Source organism: Narcine bancroftii, chromosome 1 (genome assembly GCF_036971445.1).
Source record: "Narcine bancroftii isolate sNarBan1 chromosome 1, sNarBan1.hap1, whole genome shotgun sequence".
Classification (NCBI taxonomy): domain Eukaryota; kingdom Metazoa; phylum Chordata; class Chondrichthyes; order Torpediniformes; family Narcinidae; genus Narcine; species Narcine bancroftii.
In genome coordinates this window covers 194216769-194238363 of record NC_091469.1, presented here as the reverse complement: position 1 = coordinate 194238363, position 21595 = coordinate 194216769, and the positions used below count along the sequence as shown (strand labels likewise).

The 21595-nt window shown below is 40.7% G+C and overlaps 1 protein-coding gene and 1 long non-coding RNA gene across 9 annotated transcripts in view; both read right to left on the bottom strand.

The window, feature by feature from the left end:
- Positions 1 to 21595, bottom strand: part of phyhd1 (phytanoyl-CoA dioxygenase domain containing 1) — a 58136-nt gene that overhangs the window by 3853 nt on the left and 32688 nt on the right. For all 8 annotated transcript variants that reach the window (XR_011340607.1, XR_011340612.1, XM_069886882.1 and 5 more), the window contains exons 5-9: positions 20274 to 20329; positions 13657 to 13719; positions 7960 to 7981; positions 5915 to 6043; positions 5611 to 5727 (exon numbers count right to left, since the gene is read on the bottom strand). Coding sequence is in view for 6 of the 8 variants with exons in the window: in XM_069886882.1 (XP_069742983.1) it covers positions 5611 to 5727; positions 5915 to 6043; positions 7960 to 7981; positions 13657 to 13719; positions 20274 to 20329 (387 nt within the window). In the remaining 2 variants the exon portion in view is untranslated. The remainder of the gene's footprint in view (positions 1 to 5610; positions 5728 to 5914; positions 6044 to 7959; positions 7982 to 13656; positions 13720 to 20273; positions 20330 to 21595) is intronic.
- Positions 17321 to 18290, bottom strand: LOC138736853 (uncharacterized). Its single transcript, XR_011340629.1, has 2 exons — positions 18101 to 18290; positions 17321 to 17942 (listed from the first exon to the last, which is right to left on the bottom strand). It is a non-coding gene; the product is annotated as an uncharacterized lncRNA (long non-coding RNA).

Sequence of the window (21595 nt, the reverse complement as noted above, 5' to 3'; positions counted from 1 at the left end):
TTGTGGGTGTCTTGAATGTTGTGTGTAACTGGTTTGTTGAGTGTGGGGACGTGGTGGGGGGGGGGGGGGTGGGGGGTGGAATGGCTTGGACTCAATGACGAATTTTGTATGTAATTGATAACTGTAATTTCTGATTGATTACTGGAAACTGAGTTCAAGTTTGAAAATTTATAAATAAAATATTTTTTAAAAAAAGAGCTGTGCACCTGCACCCTTAGGTCCCTCTACTCCACAACTCTTTAGGACACTACCGTTAACAGAGCAAGTCCTACCCTGTTTCTCTTTAACCAAATGCATCAACTCTCATTTCTGCAAGTTGAACGGCATCTGCCATTGCAAACTCAGGCAACTTTCTTCACTCTGCATCATTAAAAAAAATACATGTTTGTGTCAAGATGAAATTTGCCTTGCCAGAAGCATCCCTGTCCAAATCATTTATGTATATAATTGCTGTGATGGCAGCACTTCTGCTCACGCAGACCCGGGACAACAGAGATGCATCGCTGCTCAAAAGGGTTCAAATGCCCAATCCTATTGCTGACAGCTCCATGCAGCCTTTAAACAGCCTGTTAAAGGGATTGAAGGTGTTTTCTATAAGCTTGTAACTGTGGGGTTCGTGTCTAAGATGATGACACCTGTATTCGGCAGCAGGCTTCAGAGGAACAGCAGACCCCCAAAAGAGGGGAGAACAAAACTCGTTGATAAGGGGAAGCAAAGGAGATGATCCAACAGAATGGTGACAGACCAGCAAGGGGCTTGGCAGCTGAAAGCAATTTGTGATCGGGGGACCCACATGGGCTGTGAGTTGCTGGAGACTGCCTCATGTGAACCAGGATTCAAGTGGATGCTAAGGGCAAGAATGGTTCCTGAAAGGCCTCGGGCGTGTCGGAGGTTTGGATCTGAAGCTCAGGTTGCCAATGAATTAAACAAGAGTCTGTGCAGCTGCAGGAGCTGCTGGAGGTGAATCCACAAATACTCGGTGACGCTAAAGGGACTCTCTTTCTCTCTTACTGTAATGCCGAGTGGCACGAATGATGACTCTTTACAATTTAATTTACAATTACCTGTTCTGTACTAAGAAAATAAAAGAATCTCAAACATTTCAAAATGCAAAGGTCCTACTACCAAACTGAGGCACTCTACTGATCACAGTCCTCCGGTTTGAAAAACTACCCTCTACAATCACTCTCTGACTCCTATCACTAAGGTAATGTTTTATCTAGTTGGTTTCTATCTCATGTGCCCTATCGCTCTGTATGAACCTACCATGTTGGACCTTTTCAAACACTTTGTAAATATCCATACAAATATCCACATCAACCATCTTTGTCATCTCTTCAAAAAATTTTATCACTTTTGTGAGACCTGATTAACCAGAGTTCTTTTGCCTTGCCATTCCTCCCATTTACCTTACTGGGAACACATTTGTCCTGGGCCTTCTTTATCACCCTCTTAAATCTCTCCCATTTGACAGTTCTGCTTTTACTCTCTAACATTTGCATCCAGTCAACTATTGCAACATCCTGCCAAATCATGTTCAAATTGGCCTTGCCCCTATTTAGGATTCTAACTTGAGGATTAGCATTATCCTTTTCTAATAACTATGTTAAAGCTAATAGAAATGTGGTTACTGATCCCAAGGTGTTCTACCGATACCTCAGTTACCTGACCAGCTTCACTTCTGAGCAGAAGGTCCAATATTGCTCCTTTCCTAGTAGGTCTGTCCACATATAGTTCTGGACACAATAAATTTCACTCCAATCCCCTAACACTTTGGCACTTCAAGTCAGTGTTGGGAAAATTAAAATCACCTTCAATAACATCTTTTGCAAACACAGAAATGCTGGAGGAAGTCAGCAAGTCTCACAACTTCCCAGAGGAGGCAAAGATATATAACCAACATTTTGGACCTGAGCCCTTCTGCAAGGTACAAGAAAAAAAGCAGACAGGCGCCTGAATTAAAAGACTGGGGATAAAGAAAGGGCAGTGGGAGGAGCACAGACCAACAGACAAAAGGTGACAATTGGTCATGGAGATGATAGGAGAAGAAAGCTGAGAATTATCGAGGAAGGGGTGGCTCTGTGAATACAGATCTGGAGGAAAGGAGACAGAGGGAAAAGGAAAGAGAGAGACAGCTAGAGGAAAGGAGAAATAAGGATAGATGGGGGTGTTGTGGAGCTAACAGAAACCAGAGAAGTTGATGTTAATGCCATCTGACTGGAGGGTGCCCAGACAGAATAGGAAGTTTTGTTTCTCCAACTTGGGGAAGTCTCAGTCTGGCAGTGCTTGAGACGATGCTCAGACATGTTTGCATGGGAATGGAGCAGGAAATTATAATGGATTGCCACTGGAGATCACGACTTTTGCAGCAGACAGAGCCAAGGTTCTTGACAATGCAATATCCCAGCTCATGTCTAGTTTCTTCAATGTAGAGGTGACCACAACTAAAGAACAGATGCAGTAGTGACCCCTACAGATTCACAAGTGTTGCTTTACTTGGAAGGACTGTTTGAGCCCCAACTGGTGGTGAGAGGCGGTATGGGCACAAGTATTGCACTTCCTGCAATCACAATTAGTGGGAAGGGAGAAGTGGACAAGGGATTCAGTGAGGGAGCAGTCCTGCGGATGGCACACGGGGGGAGAGGGAAAGATGTGAATGGTGGTGGGATCATGTAGTGGGTGATGGAAATGACAGAGAACGATACATTGGATGCAGAGGCTAGTGTGGTGGTGGTGAGGACAAAGGGAATCCTGTCTTTGTTATGCATGGGGGCGGAGATGATGGTAGTAGAGCAGCAGCCTCGTCTTTTGAAAGAGAACGACAACATCTCGGATGATCTGGCATGGGAGCAGATGTAATGGAGACAGAGGAATTGTGAGAAAGCAATTGAATCCTTATAGGGGTCAGGATGTGAAGAGGTGTAGTTGAGTAAGCTATGGGAGTTGGTGGGTTTGTAAAAAACATCTGTAAAGAGTTTGTCTCCTGAGATAGAGACAAGGAGATCGAGAAAGGGGAGAATGTTGCTGGAGATGGACCAATTAAATTTGAGGTCAAGTTTGGAGTTGGCAACAAAATGGATAAAGTCGACGAGTTCACATGGGTGCATGAGGCAACACAAAGTAGTTAATGAAGCGGAGGAACAGTCAAGGAGACTTGCCTGCATAGGTTTGTAACATTGGTTGCTCCACATAGCCAACAGAAAGGCATAGCTGAGTCTCATTCAGGTATCCATGGCTACCACCCCTTTGATTTGGAGAAAGTGGGATAAGTCAAAAGAGAAGTTATTATTAAGAGTGAGGACAAATTCTGCCAGCCAGAAGGGGATTGTGGTGGAGGAAGACTGCTTGGGTCTGCTGTTAAAGAGACCTTGCCCTCATGCCTCAGGCCCAAAATGTCCATTACATATTTTCACCTCTATGAACACTGCAAGACCTGCTGAGTTCCTCCAGTATTTCCGTGCTTTCACTACCTACAACAGCTTTGCTTTTTTAAAATAAACCAGATATCTGCAATCTCTCTCTCCATTTTTGATCATCTAGCTCCCAGTGGCTGTTTTGCAGCCTTTTGTATACACCCATCAAGGTGACTATTCCTTTTTAGTTCCTTATTTATACCCACACTGCCTCACACAATAGTTCTTTGGCAATATCCTCTCCAATGACTACTGTGTTATCTTCTTTGATTAATATTGGAACCCTCTCTCCCGACTTCTCACACCTGTAACTATGGAACACCAATACACTGAGCTCCCAGTCCTCGTCCTCCTTCTACCATGTCTCTGTTATTACTACAATATCCTATTGTTCTATACCTTTTTTCTTTGGCTTGACTTTGCGGATGAAGATTTATGGAGGGGTATGTCCACGTCTGCTGCAGGCTTGTTGGTGACTGACAAGTCCGATGCGAGACAGGCAGGCACGGTTGCAGCGGTTGAAAGGGAAAATTGGTGGGTTGGGGTTGGGTGTTGGGTTTTTCCTCCTTTGTCTTTTGTCAGTGAGGTGGGCTCTGCTGCCTTCTTCCCACCGAACTGTGAGGCGCCAAGATGCACGGTTTGAGGCGATATCAGCCCACTGGCGGTGGTCAATGTGGCAGGCACCAAGAGATTTCTTTAAGCAGTCCTTGTACCTCTTCTTTGGTGCACCTCTGTCTCGGTGGCCAGTGGAGAGCTCGTCATATAACACGATCTTGGGAAGGCAATGGTCCTCCATTCTGGAGACGTGACCCACCCAGCGCAGTTGGGTCTTCAGCAGCATGGATTCGATGCTTGCGGACTCTGCCAGCTCGAGTACTTCGATGTTGATGATGAAGTCATTCCAATGAATGTTGAGGATGGAGCGGAGACAGCGCTGATGGAAGCGTTCTAGGAGCCGTAGGTGATGCCGGTAGAGGACCCATGATTTGGAACCGAACAGGAGCGTGAGTATGACAACGGCTCTGTACATACTGATCTTTGTCTGTTTCTTCAGGTGGTTGTTTTTCCAGACTTTTTTGTGTAGTCTTCCAAAGGCGCTATTTGCCTTGGCGAGTCTGTTGTCTATCTCTTTGTCGATCCTTGCATCAGATGAAATGGTGCAGCCGAGGTAGGTAAACTGGTTGACCGTTTTGAGTTCTGTGTGCCCGATGGAAATGTGGGGGGGCTGGTAGTCATGGTGGGGAGCTGGCTGATGGAGGACCTCAGTTTTCTTCAGGCTGACTTCCAGGCCAAACATTTTGGCAGTTTCCGCAAAACAGGACGTCATGCGCTGGAGAGCTGGCTCTGAATGGGCAACTAAAGCGGCATCGTCTGGAAAGAGTAGTTCATGGACAAGTTGCTCTTGTGTCTTGGTGTGAGCTTGCAGGCGCCTCAGATTGAAGAGACTGCCATCCGTGCGGTACCGGATGTAAACAGCGTCTTCATTGTTGAGGTCTTTCATGGCTTGTTTCAGCATCATGCTGAAGAAGATAGTAAAGAGGGTTGGTGCGAGGACGCAGCCTTGCTTCACGCCATTGTCAATGGAGAAGGGTTCGGAGAGCTCATTGCTGTATCTGACCCGACCTTGTTGGTTTTCGTGCAGTTGGATAACCATGTTGAGGAACTTGGGGGGGCATCCGAGGCACTCTAGTATTTGCCTATATACCTATCCACACCCTAAACATCTAATTTTCTGGCAGGCTTCTTGCATTAAAATAAAAACACAAAGTTTACCTGTCTTATCTCGATCTTTGTCCTCCATCATCCTGTTCTGCTCCAACCCGCTTCCTTTGCCTTCCTCACTATCCTTAACCTTTTCAAACCCTCTCATTCATGGATCCCAACCCCTTGCCAGCCTAGTTTAAAGTCTCCTACCAAAATATTTCTCACCCTCCTCTTTATAGTTCCTTTGTTGAGTTTTATGATTGGTCTAGTTACTTTTTATTAATTTCAGATTTTCATGCTGTGACATATTTTCACAGTTCTGTAGTATTTTAAAGTATTTCCAAAATAATTTCAACTGCAAGGAGCTGTCACTTCTCCCAATTTACTATACTTATTACTTGCAGCAGTAAGTTTGAACAGAATTATATATTAAGTCACTCTGTACAAAAAAGAATTGTCAAACAACCCCAGCTGAAAACATAATGGTATTTACCTTTCTTAACTGGAGCAGAAATGAATTCATCATCTGAATAATTATGTTCTTGTCCAATAAATTTGAGCAGAGGATACTCTCCTTTTGGAGCACGCAGCATCCTCCGTGAGATTCCAGCTGTCAGTTAAAAAAAAGTTATGTAACCAAGTATCCCCATGTATCAATGATTGGAACCAGGCAGCTTGAAGTAATGGTGATATTCTACCCACCAGCTATCTGCCACAGTAGTACAGACGACAATGAACATGTCACATCAGAGTACATGGCTCAGTCACTTATAACATAGCAACATTGCAGCCATTACCTTTGTGAGAGCCAGGGATGAACCATAGACAGCCATTGTTCTCTGTTGCATCCTCCATTGCAATCCAAAAACCCATGATTCTCCCAAGAGGTTCTGTATATAGGAAAGTGGCGTCCTGGTGAGGCGTCACTGGAAATAGTGAGAATAAAACTGATTGGTGATTAACCAAGAATATTTGTGTAATTGGACTGAAAAATGTGAATCAGATTTCAGATTTATTGTTAGAGTACAAACATGACATCACATACAAACCTGATTTTTCAGAATTACCACTTATTGGTAGTGCCAAAAAAAAACAACACAACGTAAACATGAACAAATAAAGAACTGTAAAGATAGCAAATGTAAACAAACTGACTGTGCAATACAGAGAGAAAAAAATCAATAAAGTGTACAAGTAAGAGTCTTTAAATTAATTCCTGATTGAGCAAGTTAATGAGAACCCTGATGGTGGAGGGGTAGCAGCTGTTCCTGAACCTGGTGGTGTGACTCTCGTGGCAACTATACCTCTTTTCTAATGGCAGCAGCGAGAAGAGCTTGTGCTGCATGGTGAGGGTCTTTGATGATTGCTGCTGCTCTCCAACAGCAGTGTTCCCTGTAGATGTTCTTGATAATAGGGAGAGTTGTGTCCACTACCTATTGTAGGGCTTTTCACTCATGGGTATTGGTGTCCCCATATCAGACCGTGATGCAGCCAGTCAGCACACTTTCTACCACAGCTCTGTAGAAATTTGCCAGGGTTTCTGGTTCCATACCAAACCTCCGCAAACTCCTGAGGAAGTAGAGGCACTGACGTGCTTTCTTCATGATGCCATTGGTGTGTTGGGTCCAGAAAAGATCCTCTGAGATAGTGACTCCCAAGAACTTAAATTTGTTCACCCTCTCCACCTCTGATCCCCCAATGATCACTGGATTGTATACCTCTGGCTTTCCTTTCAACAATCAGTTGCTGGCCCTAAGAAGCTGATAGACTGGAAAATTAAAAATATATTGATCTTTATTTTTAAAAATTTTGGTAACAGTACTAAAGATTACAGAACCAAAGTAAGAATTAAGACACATCCTCTTTGAGGTGAAGAGTCCATTCTTATTTTCTATGTCCGGTAACTTAAATATCTAATAAAACCAATCCCTATGTTGATTTCTGTTTCTTCCTATTTACTTGTACAGCAATCAACACAACAGTGTTCCTCAATCAAGATTAATCAGATAGAAAGTGCCACATCATTAACATTTTCCCTTTTTTTTAATTGAATATTTTAGACTATTTCTCGTATTCAAGGAAAATTGTGTTGAAAAAGTGAATCACTTTTAAAACTTTGAGAAAGAAATGTTAAAATTCACCTCGCACTCATCAGACATCTTTATCCCATATTTATACTGCACTTCCCAATAACATGCCTTTATCTCAATTCAGAAAAATCCATTATTTTCTATATAAGCAATTTGAGAGTGGTAATTTGTTACAAATTATGTTTATTTCGGTTATCACCCCTTGCTTAACTAAAAAAAAATCCAAGGTTAATTCCATTAGAACCCACTCAGCCATTAATGCTGTCTCCGTGATCAAATTTAAATCAAGAATTTGTTTGCTAAGAATAACAAACACTTTGTGAAAGCACTGTAGTGGTGTGATTGTTCAATTTCATAGTCGGGTTAAAATGTATCAAACTAGATTTTGCTTTGGTGCATTTGACTGCAGAGTAACTCTTTCCAACCACTACATTTGGGAAGAAATCCCAAAGTAAAGGTCGGGGAAATGGGCGGTGAAGGGGAGAGACAGGAACCACCCTACTACTTGTTCTCTTAATGCTGGCAAGTCACCACACTATGTCACCAACATAGCTACTTAGAAATATGAGACAAATGGGTTGGATATGAGATTATTATTAAAGCTCATTCATTACTAAACATAATTAATCACAGTTCTTTTGATTATTGCCCTGAGGGATATAACCCTTGTAATCATTGATGCATTTATAGAGCAAACTGAAGCATAATTACGTGAAAGATTTGTTGTGCAAGACTATGTTATTTGGCCATACCTTCACCACCAATCCTTGGTTGCTGGGGAAAAAAAATAGCAAGCTTTCACCACTTTTGCAGATAGTTTAGAACATCAAAGCATCCATATATTAATTATAATCTGCTAATTGGCATGTATAATTTATGTGATTGTAAAATGAAGTTGCATGAATTCCAAGGGAGGCATGGACAGTGTAGTGGTTAATGCCACACTGTAACAGTGTCAGCAGCAGGGATCGGAGTTTGAATTCCATGCTGTCTGTAAGGAGTTTGTACGTTCTCCCATTATTGGCGTGGGTTTCCTCCGAGTGCTCAGATTTCCTTCAACCTTTCAAAAATGTACTTGGAAGGTAGGTCAATTGAGTGTATTTGAGCAGCACGGGCTCATGGGCCAAAAGGCCCTGTTACCATGGTGTATGTCTAAATTTAAAATAAATTAATAATTCTTATCTTTTTATGACAGTGACATGATCACAAGGTCAACCAACCCAATGCTTTTGTATAGCTATTTCATAGAAAATGAAGCCAGGATATTTAAATGTCATTGGAGAAACCAAATGGAACATAGATAACTGAATTACAGAACATCTCCACTCAAGGGCGGCATGGTTGGCATAGCGGTTAGCACAACGCCTTTACAGTGCAAGTGACTGAAACCGGGATTCAAATCCTGCACTGACAGGAGTTTGTAAGTTCTCCCTGTGTCTTCATGGGTTTTCACCTGTGGGGTCCAGTTTCCTACCACCATTCAAAACGTACCAGGGGTGTAGGTTAATTGGGTATAAATTGGGCGGCATGGACTCATGGGCCAAAATAGCCTGTTACCATGCTGTAGGTTTAGATTTAAAATTTTACATTTAAATGCACAAAGGCAACCCTGTACATGCCACATTAACCAATTGTCCTAATTCCATTTTGACCTCACTGACTTTTACCCCTTTCAATGTCCAATGTTAGCACAAGGAGCAACTCCTCATTTTCTTTATCAGCACACTGCAGCCCATTGAACGTAGGGAGAGGGGTTGTGTCACAACAGATGTGTTTGCACCTTTCAGATTGAATATGTTTCTTCTGTTTTTTAAGTACACATTTTTACATAAGAACACAATAGATAGGAGCAGGAGTAGGCCATCTGGCCTATGGATCCTTCTCCGCCATTCCACAAGATCATGACTGCCTACCTGCTTTTGTCCCCATAACCCTTAATTTCCCTTATCATGCAAAAATCTTAAATGTATTGAATAAGGGAGCCTCGACTGCTTCTTTGGGCAAAGATTCACTAATCTCTGAGAAAAGTAGTTCCTCCTCATCTCCATCCTAAATCTCCCCTGAATTTTAAGGCTAGTTTTACCCATCAGTGGAAACTGATTTGCTCACTCTATCTCATCTATTCCTTTTATTATTTCCATGTTTATTTTGTATCCTGATACTCTCCCATATTTTATTAAAATTTACTGTAATTTTTCCATGGACCCTGCGGGTTCAGACATATACAACAGTATATCATTGGTATACAGAATAATCGTGCTGAATTTGCCCGACCTCGAAGCCTTTAATTTCAGGATTGCCCCTAATCATTTCTATCAGAGGTTCTATTGCCATAATAAATAATGCCGGTGAGAGGGAGCAGCCCTGCCTACTCGATCAACTCAATGGAAACATTCCTGATATCTGATTATTAGTTATTATTTTTGCCTGAGGATTTTGGTATAATAACCTAATCCAGTTTATAAATCCTCGTCCTATCCCTTATTTTTCCAGTGTTTTAAATGAAAGGCCACTTGAGTCTATCAAATGCCTTTTCTGCATTCAAATATTCTACTATATTGGGGTCCTTCCGTGATTGAGTTAAATGTATTATGTTAAATTATCGCGCCAGGTTATTTGACACTTGTCGCCCCTTAACAAATCCTACTTGATCTGTATGTATTAGTTTGGGTAAATACTGTCCCAGCCTATTTGCTAGTGCTTTCGCTATTATTTTATGATATTGGTCAAAAGGATGAGGTTTTCAGAGGATCTCTTCTTTTTTAGCAACACTGATTATTGCCATTGAGAAGGAGTCCAGTAATGTCTGAGTTTTCACTGCTCACTCTATTACATCCATAACCAAAGGCATTAACAGCTCTTTAAATTCTTCATAAAACTCAACTGGAAATCCATCCTCACCTGGGGGCTTTATTAGCCTAAAGAGTTCCCAGTGTGTTTTTTCAATTTATTCCCTAGTAAAATGCAATTCTAATTCCTACCTGTCCTCATCATCCAACTTCGGGAGTTCCACTCAATCTAGAAATTTCTTTATTTCAACTTCATCTCCCGGCGAATCAGATTTATATAAATTTTTATAATATTGTTGAAATGTTTCATTTATCTCCCTTGTAACTGTATCATTTTCCTTTGGTGTAGCATTTATTGGTCTTGCTGATTCTTCAGCCTTCACTTGCCATGATAGTACTTTATGTGCCTAAGCTTCTGAATAAAGTTTGCTGTTTATCATGACATATCTACCCGTTTGGTCTATTAAAATACTTTCCAAGGCATTTGGGACATTTTTACTAATCAAGATTGGCACTGCCGCAGCTTTTGAATGAAATGATGAAGAAAAGATCTACCCCCCACCCCCCAACAATTGCCTCAGTTTATAATGTTCCACATTAATAAGATGTGGTTCTTTTATCTTTTTTAAATATGTAAGTATTCTTTTCCTTTTGACCATTACATTCGAACCATTAACATTAAAACTTATAAACTTCAGTGACTTATCCATAACAGCATATTAAAAATTCTGTGCCAATAAATAAATGTAAACAGTTTCATGATCTGTACCCCCACCCAAAGTATCATGCAACCTCCGCTCCAGTGGTGATGGGGACAGGAAGTCCCCAGGGCCTGTGAAGAAAAGCCCGTGAAAGCCTCCAGAGATAAAGAAGAACCCCACCCTAAAGCGCCATCTTTAAAAGTATACTTCCCATTGACGCTATTACCTCCCCTTAAACCAGAGTTGTACCGTGCTGTACCTTCAGTACCTTCTTTCCACTCTCCAAGTTCCCCGAGAACCGAAGATAGGATAAAACATTGACATTTCATAATAAAATTAAGACGACCTTCAAACAAAAAATATAAAACTTAAATATCTTATATATACCACCAGTCTTTGCACAGTCGATTTTCTTGTTCTTCATAACTGTCAAATAAACTCTTCCACCTCCTCCTTCGATTTAAAGTATCTTCTGTTACCTTCAGAAACTTCCATTCTCAACGTTGCTGGGTACAACATCATGTATTTAAGATTCTTTTCACAGAGTTGCCTCTTGACCACATTGAATTCTCTTCTTTTCTGAATTACCACATTGCTGAAATCCTGGAAGAACATAATCCCTGCATTGTCCCATTTTATGGGAGAAAGAGAGTTCTGTGTATTCTCATAAGCAGCTCTCAGGATCATCTCTAATTCTCACCAAAACAGATTGAGGGTGGGCTTCACCCATTCTCCTCAGTCCCAACATTCGATGAGCACATTCAATATGCACTCAATCACCGAGTTCCTCAGTGCGAAGGACTTGAGGGATCCAAGTCTCAAAGAATTTCACTGTATCTCTGCCTTCTGCACCTTCTCTCAGGTCAACTATTTGCATATTGTTCCTCTGACTGAAGTTCTCCACGTGATCCAGTTTATCCAGAAGAAGCTGCTTATCGGTGACCCATTGTTCAGCTTGTTTTTTTAATTCTTCGATTTGCTTAGTGTGTTTACCGAGATCTCTCTCGACACCATCCAATCTTTCAGATAAGTCATTAATGGCTTCACCCACTGAAGTGGTAATGGCAATTTCCACATTTGTAAATCATTGTCCCAGACTTCCAAATTCTTGCAACAGAGATTCCAGGGCCACCGTTCATTGGGAAGAGGGGGCATCTCCACCTGTATTGTCCATCAAAGCGACCGGCGAAGCCTGAGATTTTTCCATTGCAGATTTTATTTTTTTTCTGTGTGATCTTCCAGTCATCCTTCAGAAGTTTTCTTCAGAAGACATATCCACACTTTTGCAGTCAAAAATTTCTATCAAAACCGCTACTTGGTTGTCTTCTAGAGAATATTCTCAGAGAGCTCAGAGAAGCACGTCTGCTAACCACCCTGCATGGCCACACCCCCTATGATCAGCAAACTTGGATACACTACCCTTGGCTCCATCTTCCAAATTGACATATGTACATCATGAACAGTTGTAAATCTAGCACTGACCCTTGTGGATCCCATTCACAACTAGCCATCCAGAGAGACACCCATTTACCCCAATTTTCTGCCATCTAATTGTTAAGCAATTATCTATCCATGCTAATACATGATCCCAACTCCATATATTCTTTTTTTATGGACTAGTAGTTTATACAGCACCTTATCAAATGCCTTCTAGAAATCCATGTACACAACATCCACCTGTCTCCTCTATCCTCTGTGCTCATTCTATCCTCAACAAACTACTGTAAATATGTGAAACACAACTTATCCTTCTTGAATTCATGCTGAGACTGCCTGATGGAATAATTTTTATCAGAAGTCTTGCTAATTCTTCCTTAATGAGACCTTCAAGCATTTTCCTCACCACAGACATTAAGCCAACTGGTCTGTTTTTAAACCAATGTTTTGGCTCTATCTTTTTTTTTTAAACTTAACTGATATCGATTACTAACCTATTGGCATTCTCTCCGAATCAAGTGCTGTGAGCACCTCCCCCAACTACTTCAAATTGAAATTAATTGTGGGCTGAAGACTTGAGCATAGGATGCATTAGAGCGGACTCCAAATCTGTACACAACAACACTACCAACTGCAGTCAAAAGGTAGGAATCCAAACCGGTTTCCTTTCCAGTAATCCCAGGAAACCAATGCATCATCAACACTGTTTAAGTTCAATAAAAATCAACATGATCCTGGGTGGAATTGGAGCCTTTTTGACATCCACATTACTAGCATACTCACCTGCTCACCTGTGGCTCAGCTGCCAGACACCTGCTTTTGAGTTGAAGTCACTAGTTCAAATTCCACTCCGGAGTCACAAAACTCTAATCATTCATTACAAATAAGATACTGAGGCATGCTGTAGCTCTGGAGGTTCTTTTGTTGGCGGGAATAATAACTGGGGCCCAGACTTCTTTCATGTTAATGCGAAATATCCCAGGTCACTATTTTAAGGAGCAGAAGTACCAACATTTATCCTTCGATCCCAATCACCAAAACCGGTTTTCTTGTCATTATCATATTGTTTTCTGCACTATTTGTGCAAATTTGGCTGCACATTTACTGCGCTGCACCACTGAACACACTTTGACAGTTAAGTGCATTGAAAAAAATGGCAGGAAAAGGTGTGATGTAAAAATATACTTTTTTTATTTTATTTTAGAAATCTGCTAAGCTTTATACCGCATCATTCAGGGAAGTTAATACAAAATGTCTACTCTTAGGCTGCCTCTAACCCTCAACTGAAGCACTGGAAATTAGCACAGAAATTTCCCCTCGAATATGTTCAAGGAAGTTATGATAATATTGAAACTTCTAAATATATGAAACACAAATTAAACTAATATGTATTATACAATGAAAATAATAGGGTGAATATACATTTACAACAAAGTTTTGCTACTGGATTTTTTAAATCTTTTGGCCTGCAGACATGCAGAATCCAGTCCATTGAGAAAACAGAAATAATCTCTTCACATACCTTAAAGATATACATGCTCTGCACAATGACAGGTTCCTGTAAATCCAACTTCTGGGTCACTTCCTGTGACAAAGATACACACTTATTTCAAAACTGATAAAGACTACTTCTTCCATTTATATAGATCATCAAGTTTTGCCACTTCCCTTGTGAAAAGAAGGGAGTGAATCTGGCTGCTTTCATGCTTTTCAAAATATTTTATTGATTTTTATTGGGGGGGGGGGGTCATGTGATGGTGAATGTCTAGTGTTACGAGTGAGTCCAGAGGACCCCAAAATCCAGCAGTAATAGATATTCATCAAGACAAATGGTTACTTAAACAAAAGTTGCCTTTAATTAACTTATGAAAACAGGATCACACTTTAACTTATGTGTGTGTGTGTGTGTGTGTGTGTAAGTTTAGAAAAGTTATTTGATTCACAGACCAATTTCACTTCTCATTCCTCCAAGTTCACTGGTTGCAGGCAATTCTTACACTGTGCACAGAATTTAACATTTATGAAGTTCACCAGGCTTTGATGCTAGAAAGGTAAATGGTTACTGCTCAAGAAGGTTCTTGTCAGTTTTCAGAGAGAGATTCATTATTCCTTTTTAATCAGCCACTTTAGTGTCTTGCTGACGAAACTTGCCCTCTCAGGGTTTCTTTCAGGTCACCGCAGAGTTCCTTTTTGTTTCTCTTATTTCAAGTGAAAAATTAAGCAGCCAGTCTTTTCTTCTTGTATGAACCACAAGGGCTTTTACCAGGCTGAACTAAGCATCTTCCAAATGGGGTTTTTCCACAAGCTTGCCAGCTTGTCCTTTTCCAGTCCCAGCTGTTGCTGCTGACTGTAAAATTGCAGAACTGATCTCTCTCTCTCAAAGAAAAAAAACCTATTTGACTCCCTCTCTCCTTGCAAAAACCACATGATCCTCTTAGAACAGCAAGCTGCCACCCAGACAGCCTGTGGCTCTGAACCTTCTCCGAGTTCTTTCATCTGTTGCTTTCCAAAACAACAATCCATTAGTGAAGTCTCTTAGGCACTCTCCAAAGTTTTGCAAAGGCACACAGAGCCAACCTGTCTTGCTTGAGCAGAGCTCCAGTATTTTAAATGAGACCTGTTTTGAAATGTTTGTATGTGACCTGCCCCAATTTATCTCCCAAAATCATATCTATATACAATATAAAATATAACATAATCTGTCACACTTTCCCCCTACAAAGGAATTTTAACTCGAGTTAAAATTCAGTTATAACTAAACTGACTTTAAAATCACTAAAGTGATAAACAATACACAATATATAACATGTTATAACAATGTAACCCAATGTTGAGATATATTTCTATACATGATCAATTTTAACATCTTGAGAAACAATCTATCACATTATTTGTTCCTCTGATATGATTAATTTTCAGATTATATTCTTGCAATATTAAATTCCAGTTTAACAATCTTCTGTTTCTATTCTTCATTTTATTCAAAAACACCAGAGGATTGTGGTCAGTAAATATCACGATTGGTTCATGAGAGGTACTGAGATATACATCAAAATTCTGCAGAGCGCTCTTTGGACTCTTCGTGGCATGTAAGTATCACCTCCTGTACTGGGATGGGGTGAGTCTCGAGGCTAGGTAGCAGAGCCGTGTGCATACCAGTCAAGGGGTGGGGGCACATAATATCTTGATTTGATTGTTGAGTGTGTATGCTTTTGTAACTTCCCCAGTTTCTGTCAGTTTCCCCCTTGTCATCCGAAAGTGTATATTTACCCCCTGCGTATTGTGTATGTGTATAAGTTTGCTTAACATATCGACCCTGTTGTCTCAATTCCATCCCTGAAATAAACATGTGCTTTGTACCTGCAAAAAAAAAAATTCTGCAGAGCAAATATTATAGACAACAGTTCCTTTTCAATAGTGGAATAGTTCCTTTCATGAACATTGAATTTTTTTGCTAAGAAGCCAACTGGGTGGTCAATTTCATCATGCCCCCTCACTGGCATTCACTGCTAAAGAAAATCTGGAGATTTTGTGGGAAAGAAATTAAGCAATTTTTTGCGTGAGCATGTTAAACCCCATGGGGAAGTGTGCTGAAGAAGTAGTTTAAAATCAGTGGAAAAAGTCACATACACAAACAAATATTAAAAATGGTTTCTCCAAACTGGGGGGATAGGGAGTTGCAATAGCTCCTCAACCTAAGGTTGGAAGAGGAAGCCAGATACGAGTTAATGGGCACAATTAAAGTTGGGAAATTTTATGAGGGTATTGCATCAAAGCTCAGGGCAATGGGGTATCGGGGACAAAAAAAAAGGTCATTAACAAGTTAAAGACACTAAAGAAGAGGCTTTACCAGGTTATTGATCACAATGGGAGGAGTGGTGCAGACCATTGAGACTGGCCTTATTTTAATTTGGCATATGACATCTGGGGTACAAACAGGAAAGCTACACCACTCGCCTTTGTAGGCAACCTGCATGCGAGGAAGGGGGCTACTGCACAATCCCTTGAACCCACTTTGCAACCTGAGGGGGAAGGTGAGATGCAGGAACAGGATGCCCCTTGTACTTTGTCTGCTACAGATCCATCAACCATCCCCTGGTGCCTTAACTTCTCCTGGTGTCTTTCCTCCCACCGTACTCATCCCCTCCTGCTTCATCCCCTGCCACTACCTCAGCTGCCCAACAGACTGTAACTGATCAGGCGACAATAGCTGAAAAGTCAGGGATCACATCTCCTGCTGTACTAGAAGCTGGTAAGACTCATAATTAATCTGTTAAATGTCAATTCTGGTTTGAATTAATGGTCATGACATGGCATATAATTGACAGATGTGTCTCACTGCTATCCAGAAGGCAGAGGAGACAGAAACATAAGAAGCCACAAAAAGGCAAGAGGCAGCAACCAAGATGTGTGGGCTCCCATCTGAAATAGACCAGATGGACCAGGAAAGAGAATGGGACCAAAGGGAGAGGCATGTGGAGATGTTGCAGGGGCTAATGCTTGAGAAATGGCTGGCCCAGCAACAAAACAAAAGTCAGGAAAGTACCATGATAGATAGGAGCGTCAGGCTGACAACGATACCTGATAAATGAGATTAGGCAGGAAATGCAGGCAGACTGCAGTGATAACCAGACTTGCCTCATCCATCGAAGTAATTGCCCAAGTCCTGCCTTGGCCCTCCAGTCTCATTCCTCCATTGCCAGGCCTCCTGCCTCCCCCTTCCAACTGGCCTCTGCCTCCTTCCAACTATCTTCTGCCACCATGCTGCCATAAGCCTCATTGCATACCTTTCCCTCCTCTCACCACTGTCAGCCCTCTCCATTCCATTCTTCTCCCTCCTCCCACTCTACACAGCCTTTCCCCCGCTGCCATCTTCCACCTACATGCCATTTGTCAACACCCCCTCAAGTGGGGCACACGCATCACACGATGGTGTTGAGGGTTCAGCTGATCACCCCCTCATTGGCCATTATTCTGGCTCCTACATTCACCTGCTTGAGGAAGAGGATGATAATGCCCAATGAAGAGTTTCACAAAATTTGTTTATTACTGAAGTTGTTCTGTTTACAATTCTGTAGTGTATTGAACTAAAGTTTTTCAGACATCTACACGTGCACTACATTGCCACGGATCACTTGTGAAGGCTTGTTAAAGATTTATGGAAATAAAAAGATGTCAACAAAGTGTTATCAATATGTTAAAGTTTTATTCCAGAAAGTATTTGCACTGTCTTTATTGACAATTTTTGTCTATGTGTACACAAAAGTTGCACATGACGTCCCAAAGGTTAATAATGAGGTTTTATTTTCGAGTTCAGATTTTACAGTTGCACTTTGTTCCAAGACAAGCAGTAAACTTTTATTGACTTTTAAGTGAAATGACCCAGTTATTAGCTTCATTTTCGTACAGAATAGCCTCACGTAAAGCCTGCGGACCATAGCCTGTCGCATCTCTGTGAGGGATTCTTTCTGAAGGAGGGAGATCAGATGCAACAGCCCTCCACACTTCCAGGAAGTGCTCCCTGTTAATCTTGCAGATATTATGCAAGGCCCAGCAGGCAACAACAACCTGACACAAAAGCAGTATTAATAACTATTCATTTCAACAGGCAACCTCCAATGACCTTTGAGACGCCAAACGCATTCTCCACAAACATTCTTGTGGAGCTCAGACTGTAATTGAATGTGCTCTTATGGAGATCAATGATGTGATAGTGTGTGAATCCCTTCATCAGCCATTTTCTCAGTGGATAGGTGGGAACCCCGACAAATGTGCAGGTATTTCCAAACCATTCACATTTCTGGAGACCTATGAAACAATCAAATAGAGTGTGTGGGTGAGAAGAGCAGAAGGGAACAGTGGCAGTGTCTACTCACCACTTGCTTATAGCAAGGGTCCATCTAACACTTTAGATGATAACATGTACATGTTAAAGCATCATCGTGCACTGTGTAATATTCACTTACATCAATGGGGAATAGATAACCACCTGCATCCTCAGTCATTCTGTAAATGGGAGAGTTGAGAAGATCGCGAGCATCGTGGGTGCGAGCTGACCAACCCACATACACATCTGTGAAGCTGGAAACACAGGAGAAAGCTAGAGAGGCATGATGCTTACATTTTCAGGTGAGGAAAACTGATATTAATGGATAATTCATCCTTACCAGTAGTTGTGGTCGACAATGGCTTGCAGAACAATGGAGGGTCACCCTTTTTGATTGTAGTAGGATGCTGGATCATCCTGTGGGGCAATTATGGGAATATGTGTACCATCGATAGCACTGGCACACATTGGATACCCGCCTCTTCTTTCAAATGTCTCCATTGTCTCCTTAAGACGGTCCCCAGTCGGCAGCCCAGTTAAATGAGACATCAGGTTTTTTTTCCACCATAGCAGTCACCTGCCTCACCACCATTAATACAGTGGAGATACCAACACCAAAAAGAACACAGATGGAACGATAATCTCCAGGAGTGGCATGCCACCACAAGACTATTGCAAGCCTGAACTGAGGTTCCAGAGGACTTTGGCATTTCGTGTTCTTATGCCTCAGGTGTAGCCCCAGTATCCCAGCAATGAAATCAATCATAGCACAAGATATTCGTAGATTCTCATGCCACAGGTCATCAGTGTATTTTTCAAAGACTTCATTGCAAAATACAAGTCCCTGAGGTCTCTCCTTCTTCCACATCCTTCTGTTATTATGTTCCCTTTCAAGATACTTCATTATTATCAAGTTTTTTTTTTAATGGCAGACTCACAGTTCAGTCACACTCTCCTCCATAAACACATCACAGGTTATGTGCAAGATATTAAAATTCTGCCACTGAGTTCAGGTGTCCGCTGCCTTTTAGGAACAGTTATTCTTTGCACCAACTTGCAGGTAAGAAGGCTGATAAAACCTGACTGTCTAGTGATAGATTCGAACAACTTCATGATGCCCAAAGCGATCTGTCTGATGTCCGCCATTGTACAGAATGAATTGACATCACTTCTGCCTTTTGCATGTTGCGTCATTTGGACACTTCCAATTGAAGGTACAACGGAAGGTTATCCAGAACCTTCGGGGGACAGTGTATTCCAAATTTCAGATTTTTCGGCCGTTCAGTATCCCAGGATATGAATGGCATTTTTGCTTTTCACACTTGACCATTCCTAACTGGGACACTGCACGCATTCATACAGGTACACAATCCTTTATCTGGACATTTCGGGATTTCGGAAAGCCAGATTTAAGCCCACCCGAAATGTGCTGTCGTATCCACCCCCACCTCCTTCTAGTTGCACAGCCATCTCCCACCCCCCGCCCACCCGACTCGCGCTGCCGGTCTCTTTCCCCACTTGCCAGTTTTTGGAGCTTTCCGGATTTTAGATGTCCAGATAAAGGATTGTGTACCTGTATGAATGCATGCAGTGTCCCAGTTAGGAATAGTCAAGTGTGAAAAGCAAAAACACCATTCCTATCCCGGGATACTGATGGCCGATTTAGTGGGACACAAGTGCAAAAAGGCCTAGTGATAGAGGATAAAGGGATTGTTACCAACTTTGGGACAAAGAGGATGCCTCGGTTGCTGGCGGTCACTTTCTGCCTGAAAGAGTTGTTTGTGATGGAGGTAAATCAATTTGTCAAAAAATAGAATTTGTATCAAGAAAGAAATACAATGATTGTGAGCTTAATGATATTGAAATGGAGGGGTTTTTTTGCTCATCCAATTCCAGATACAAGAGAAGCAATGTGATAAATCAGTGGAGAAACTGAGCATGTTAAACGTATTGAGTTTTGAATATGTAAAACAGTGTACCTACAAATGTTCATGGGAAATTGCCGAAAGAAGATTGCTGGTGCAAAACTCAGAAGTATCTACCTTTTTCATGATTTGTTTAAGGTACTTGAAAGATAATGATGTAATCAAGTAGGATGAAGAATGTGGAGGTTGCAAGTGAAAGGATTGTTAAAACTGAAATTAACAAGAACATTATTCATTTATACCTTGCACGTGGCAATTTAAAAGAGCAAAAACAACTTCAGCTTGACTTACCTTGAAAAACATTAGGCAATACTGTTAATAAATTACCATGTTTGGAGGTTAATATGACTCTCTATCACACTGATCATAAAGTCAAGACAGACCCACCTTCACTTTAGGTGAACACGTGAGATTTTTGAATGTTGGCTCCAAGGCATGGAGTGCTATGGAGAAAATAAAGTCAAGTTAATAATAAGATTGTGTCAGAGCATGAAATGAGACATTAGAATTAAGGTCCAATCAGAATCAGTTGGAGTATGTTCTGGGTTTTACTGTCCCATAATCACATTTATTCCACTGACATCCTGTTAGCATACAGTGTTAAACGAATTTCTTTTTAAATAATTTTATAAAAGTGAGAATCTTGTCTAAGTTATTGAAAGCAATGGGAGCTTATTTATTGTTATGTATTTTCTACACTGATACTTCTAATTCATTAAATAAACATGTTTAAATTTTTTTTAAAACATACAGCTAAAAGGCTTTTCCTATTTGATGTACAATTACATTTTTATGGAAATTTTTATTTAATTTTGCACATGCATTAAAACTTATACATAAATTTATTGTTCAAAAATATTAAAAATTAATACAGTAATTTTTGAAAAAAAATTCCCTCACAACTTCCCCCCTCCTGCCCGACAGCCCAATAGAAAAGAAGGAAAATAGAGAAAGAGAACATCTGAATATTATTTATAAAAACTTACTAAATCAAATAAAATCTAACGTATCTTAATTTGTAGGAATTGGAAGATTCAGATTGGGCAATTACAACCTAATTCCTACAATTTGAAAATATGATTTCCAAATCTTTTGAAAAATTTCAAATTTGTTGCATAAATTATATGTAATCATTCAATATGCCATCTATTCATTCCCAAATATGCATCTGACTTCCAAGTTTCTGCCACACATTTTCTATCTACCGCCAAAGCTATTTTAATAAATTCTTTATGATATTTATTTAATTTTAGTTTCAATTCTGTGTCAAAAATATTTCCATATTTGGATCTTGAGGAAACAACTTTTTTTTAACACTTTCCAAAAATAAACCCAATTCTATCCAAAAGGGTCTTAATTTTGAACATTGCCACATAGAATGTAAAAAAAAAAGTACCTTTTTTTAAATTACATCTAGAACATTAATTTGAAAAATTAGAATTTAATCCATTTAATTTCTGTGGAGTGAGATATAGTTGATGTAAAAATATTGTACCATTCTATACCAGACATTAATTGTATTAGTTATACAGGTGCACAATCCTTTATCCGGAACCCTTGGGGGACAGTGCATTCCAAATTTTGGATTTTTCCGGATTTCGGAAAGCCAGATTTAAGCCCACCCAAATTGTGCTGCTGTATCCACCCCCACCCATTTCCAGTCGTGCTGCCATCTCCCCCTCGCCCGCCCGACTTGTGCTGCCAGTCTC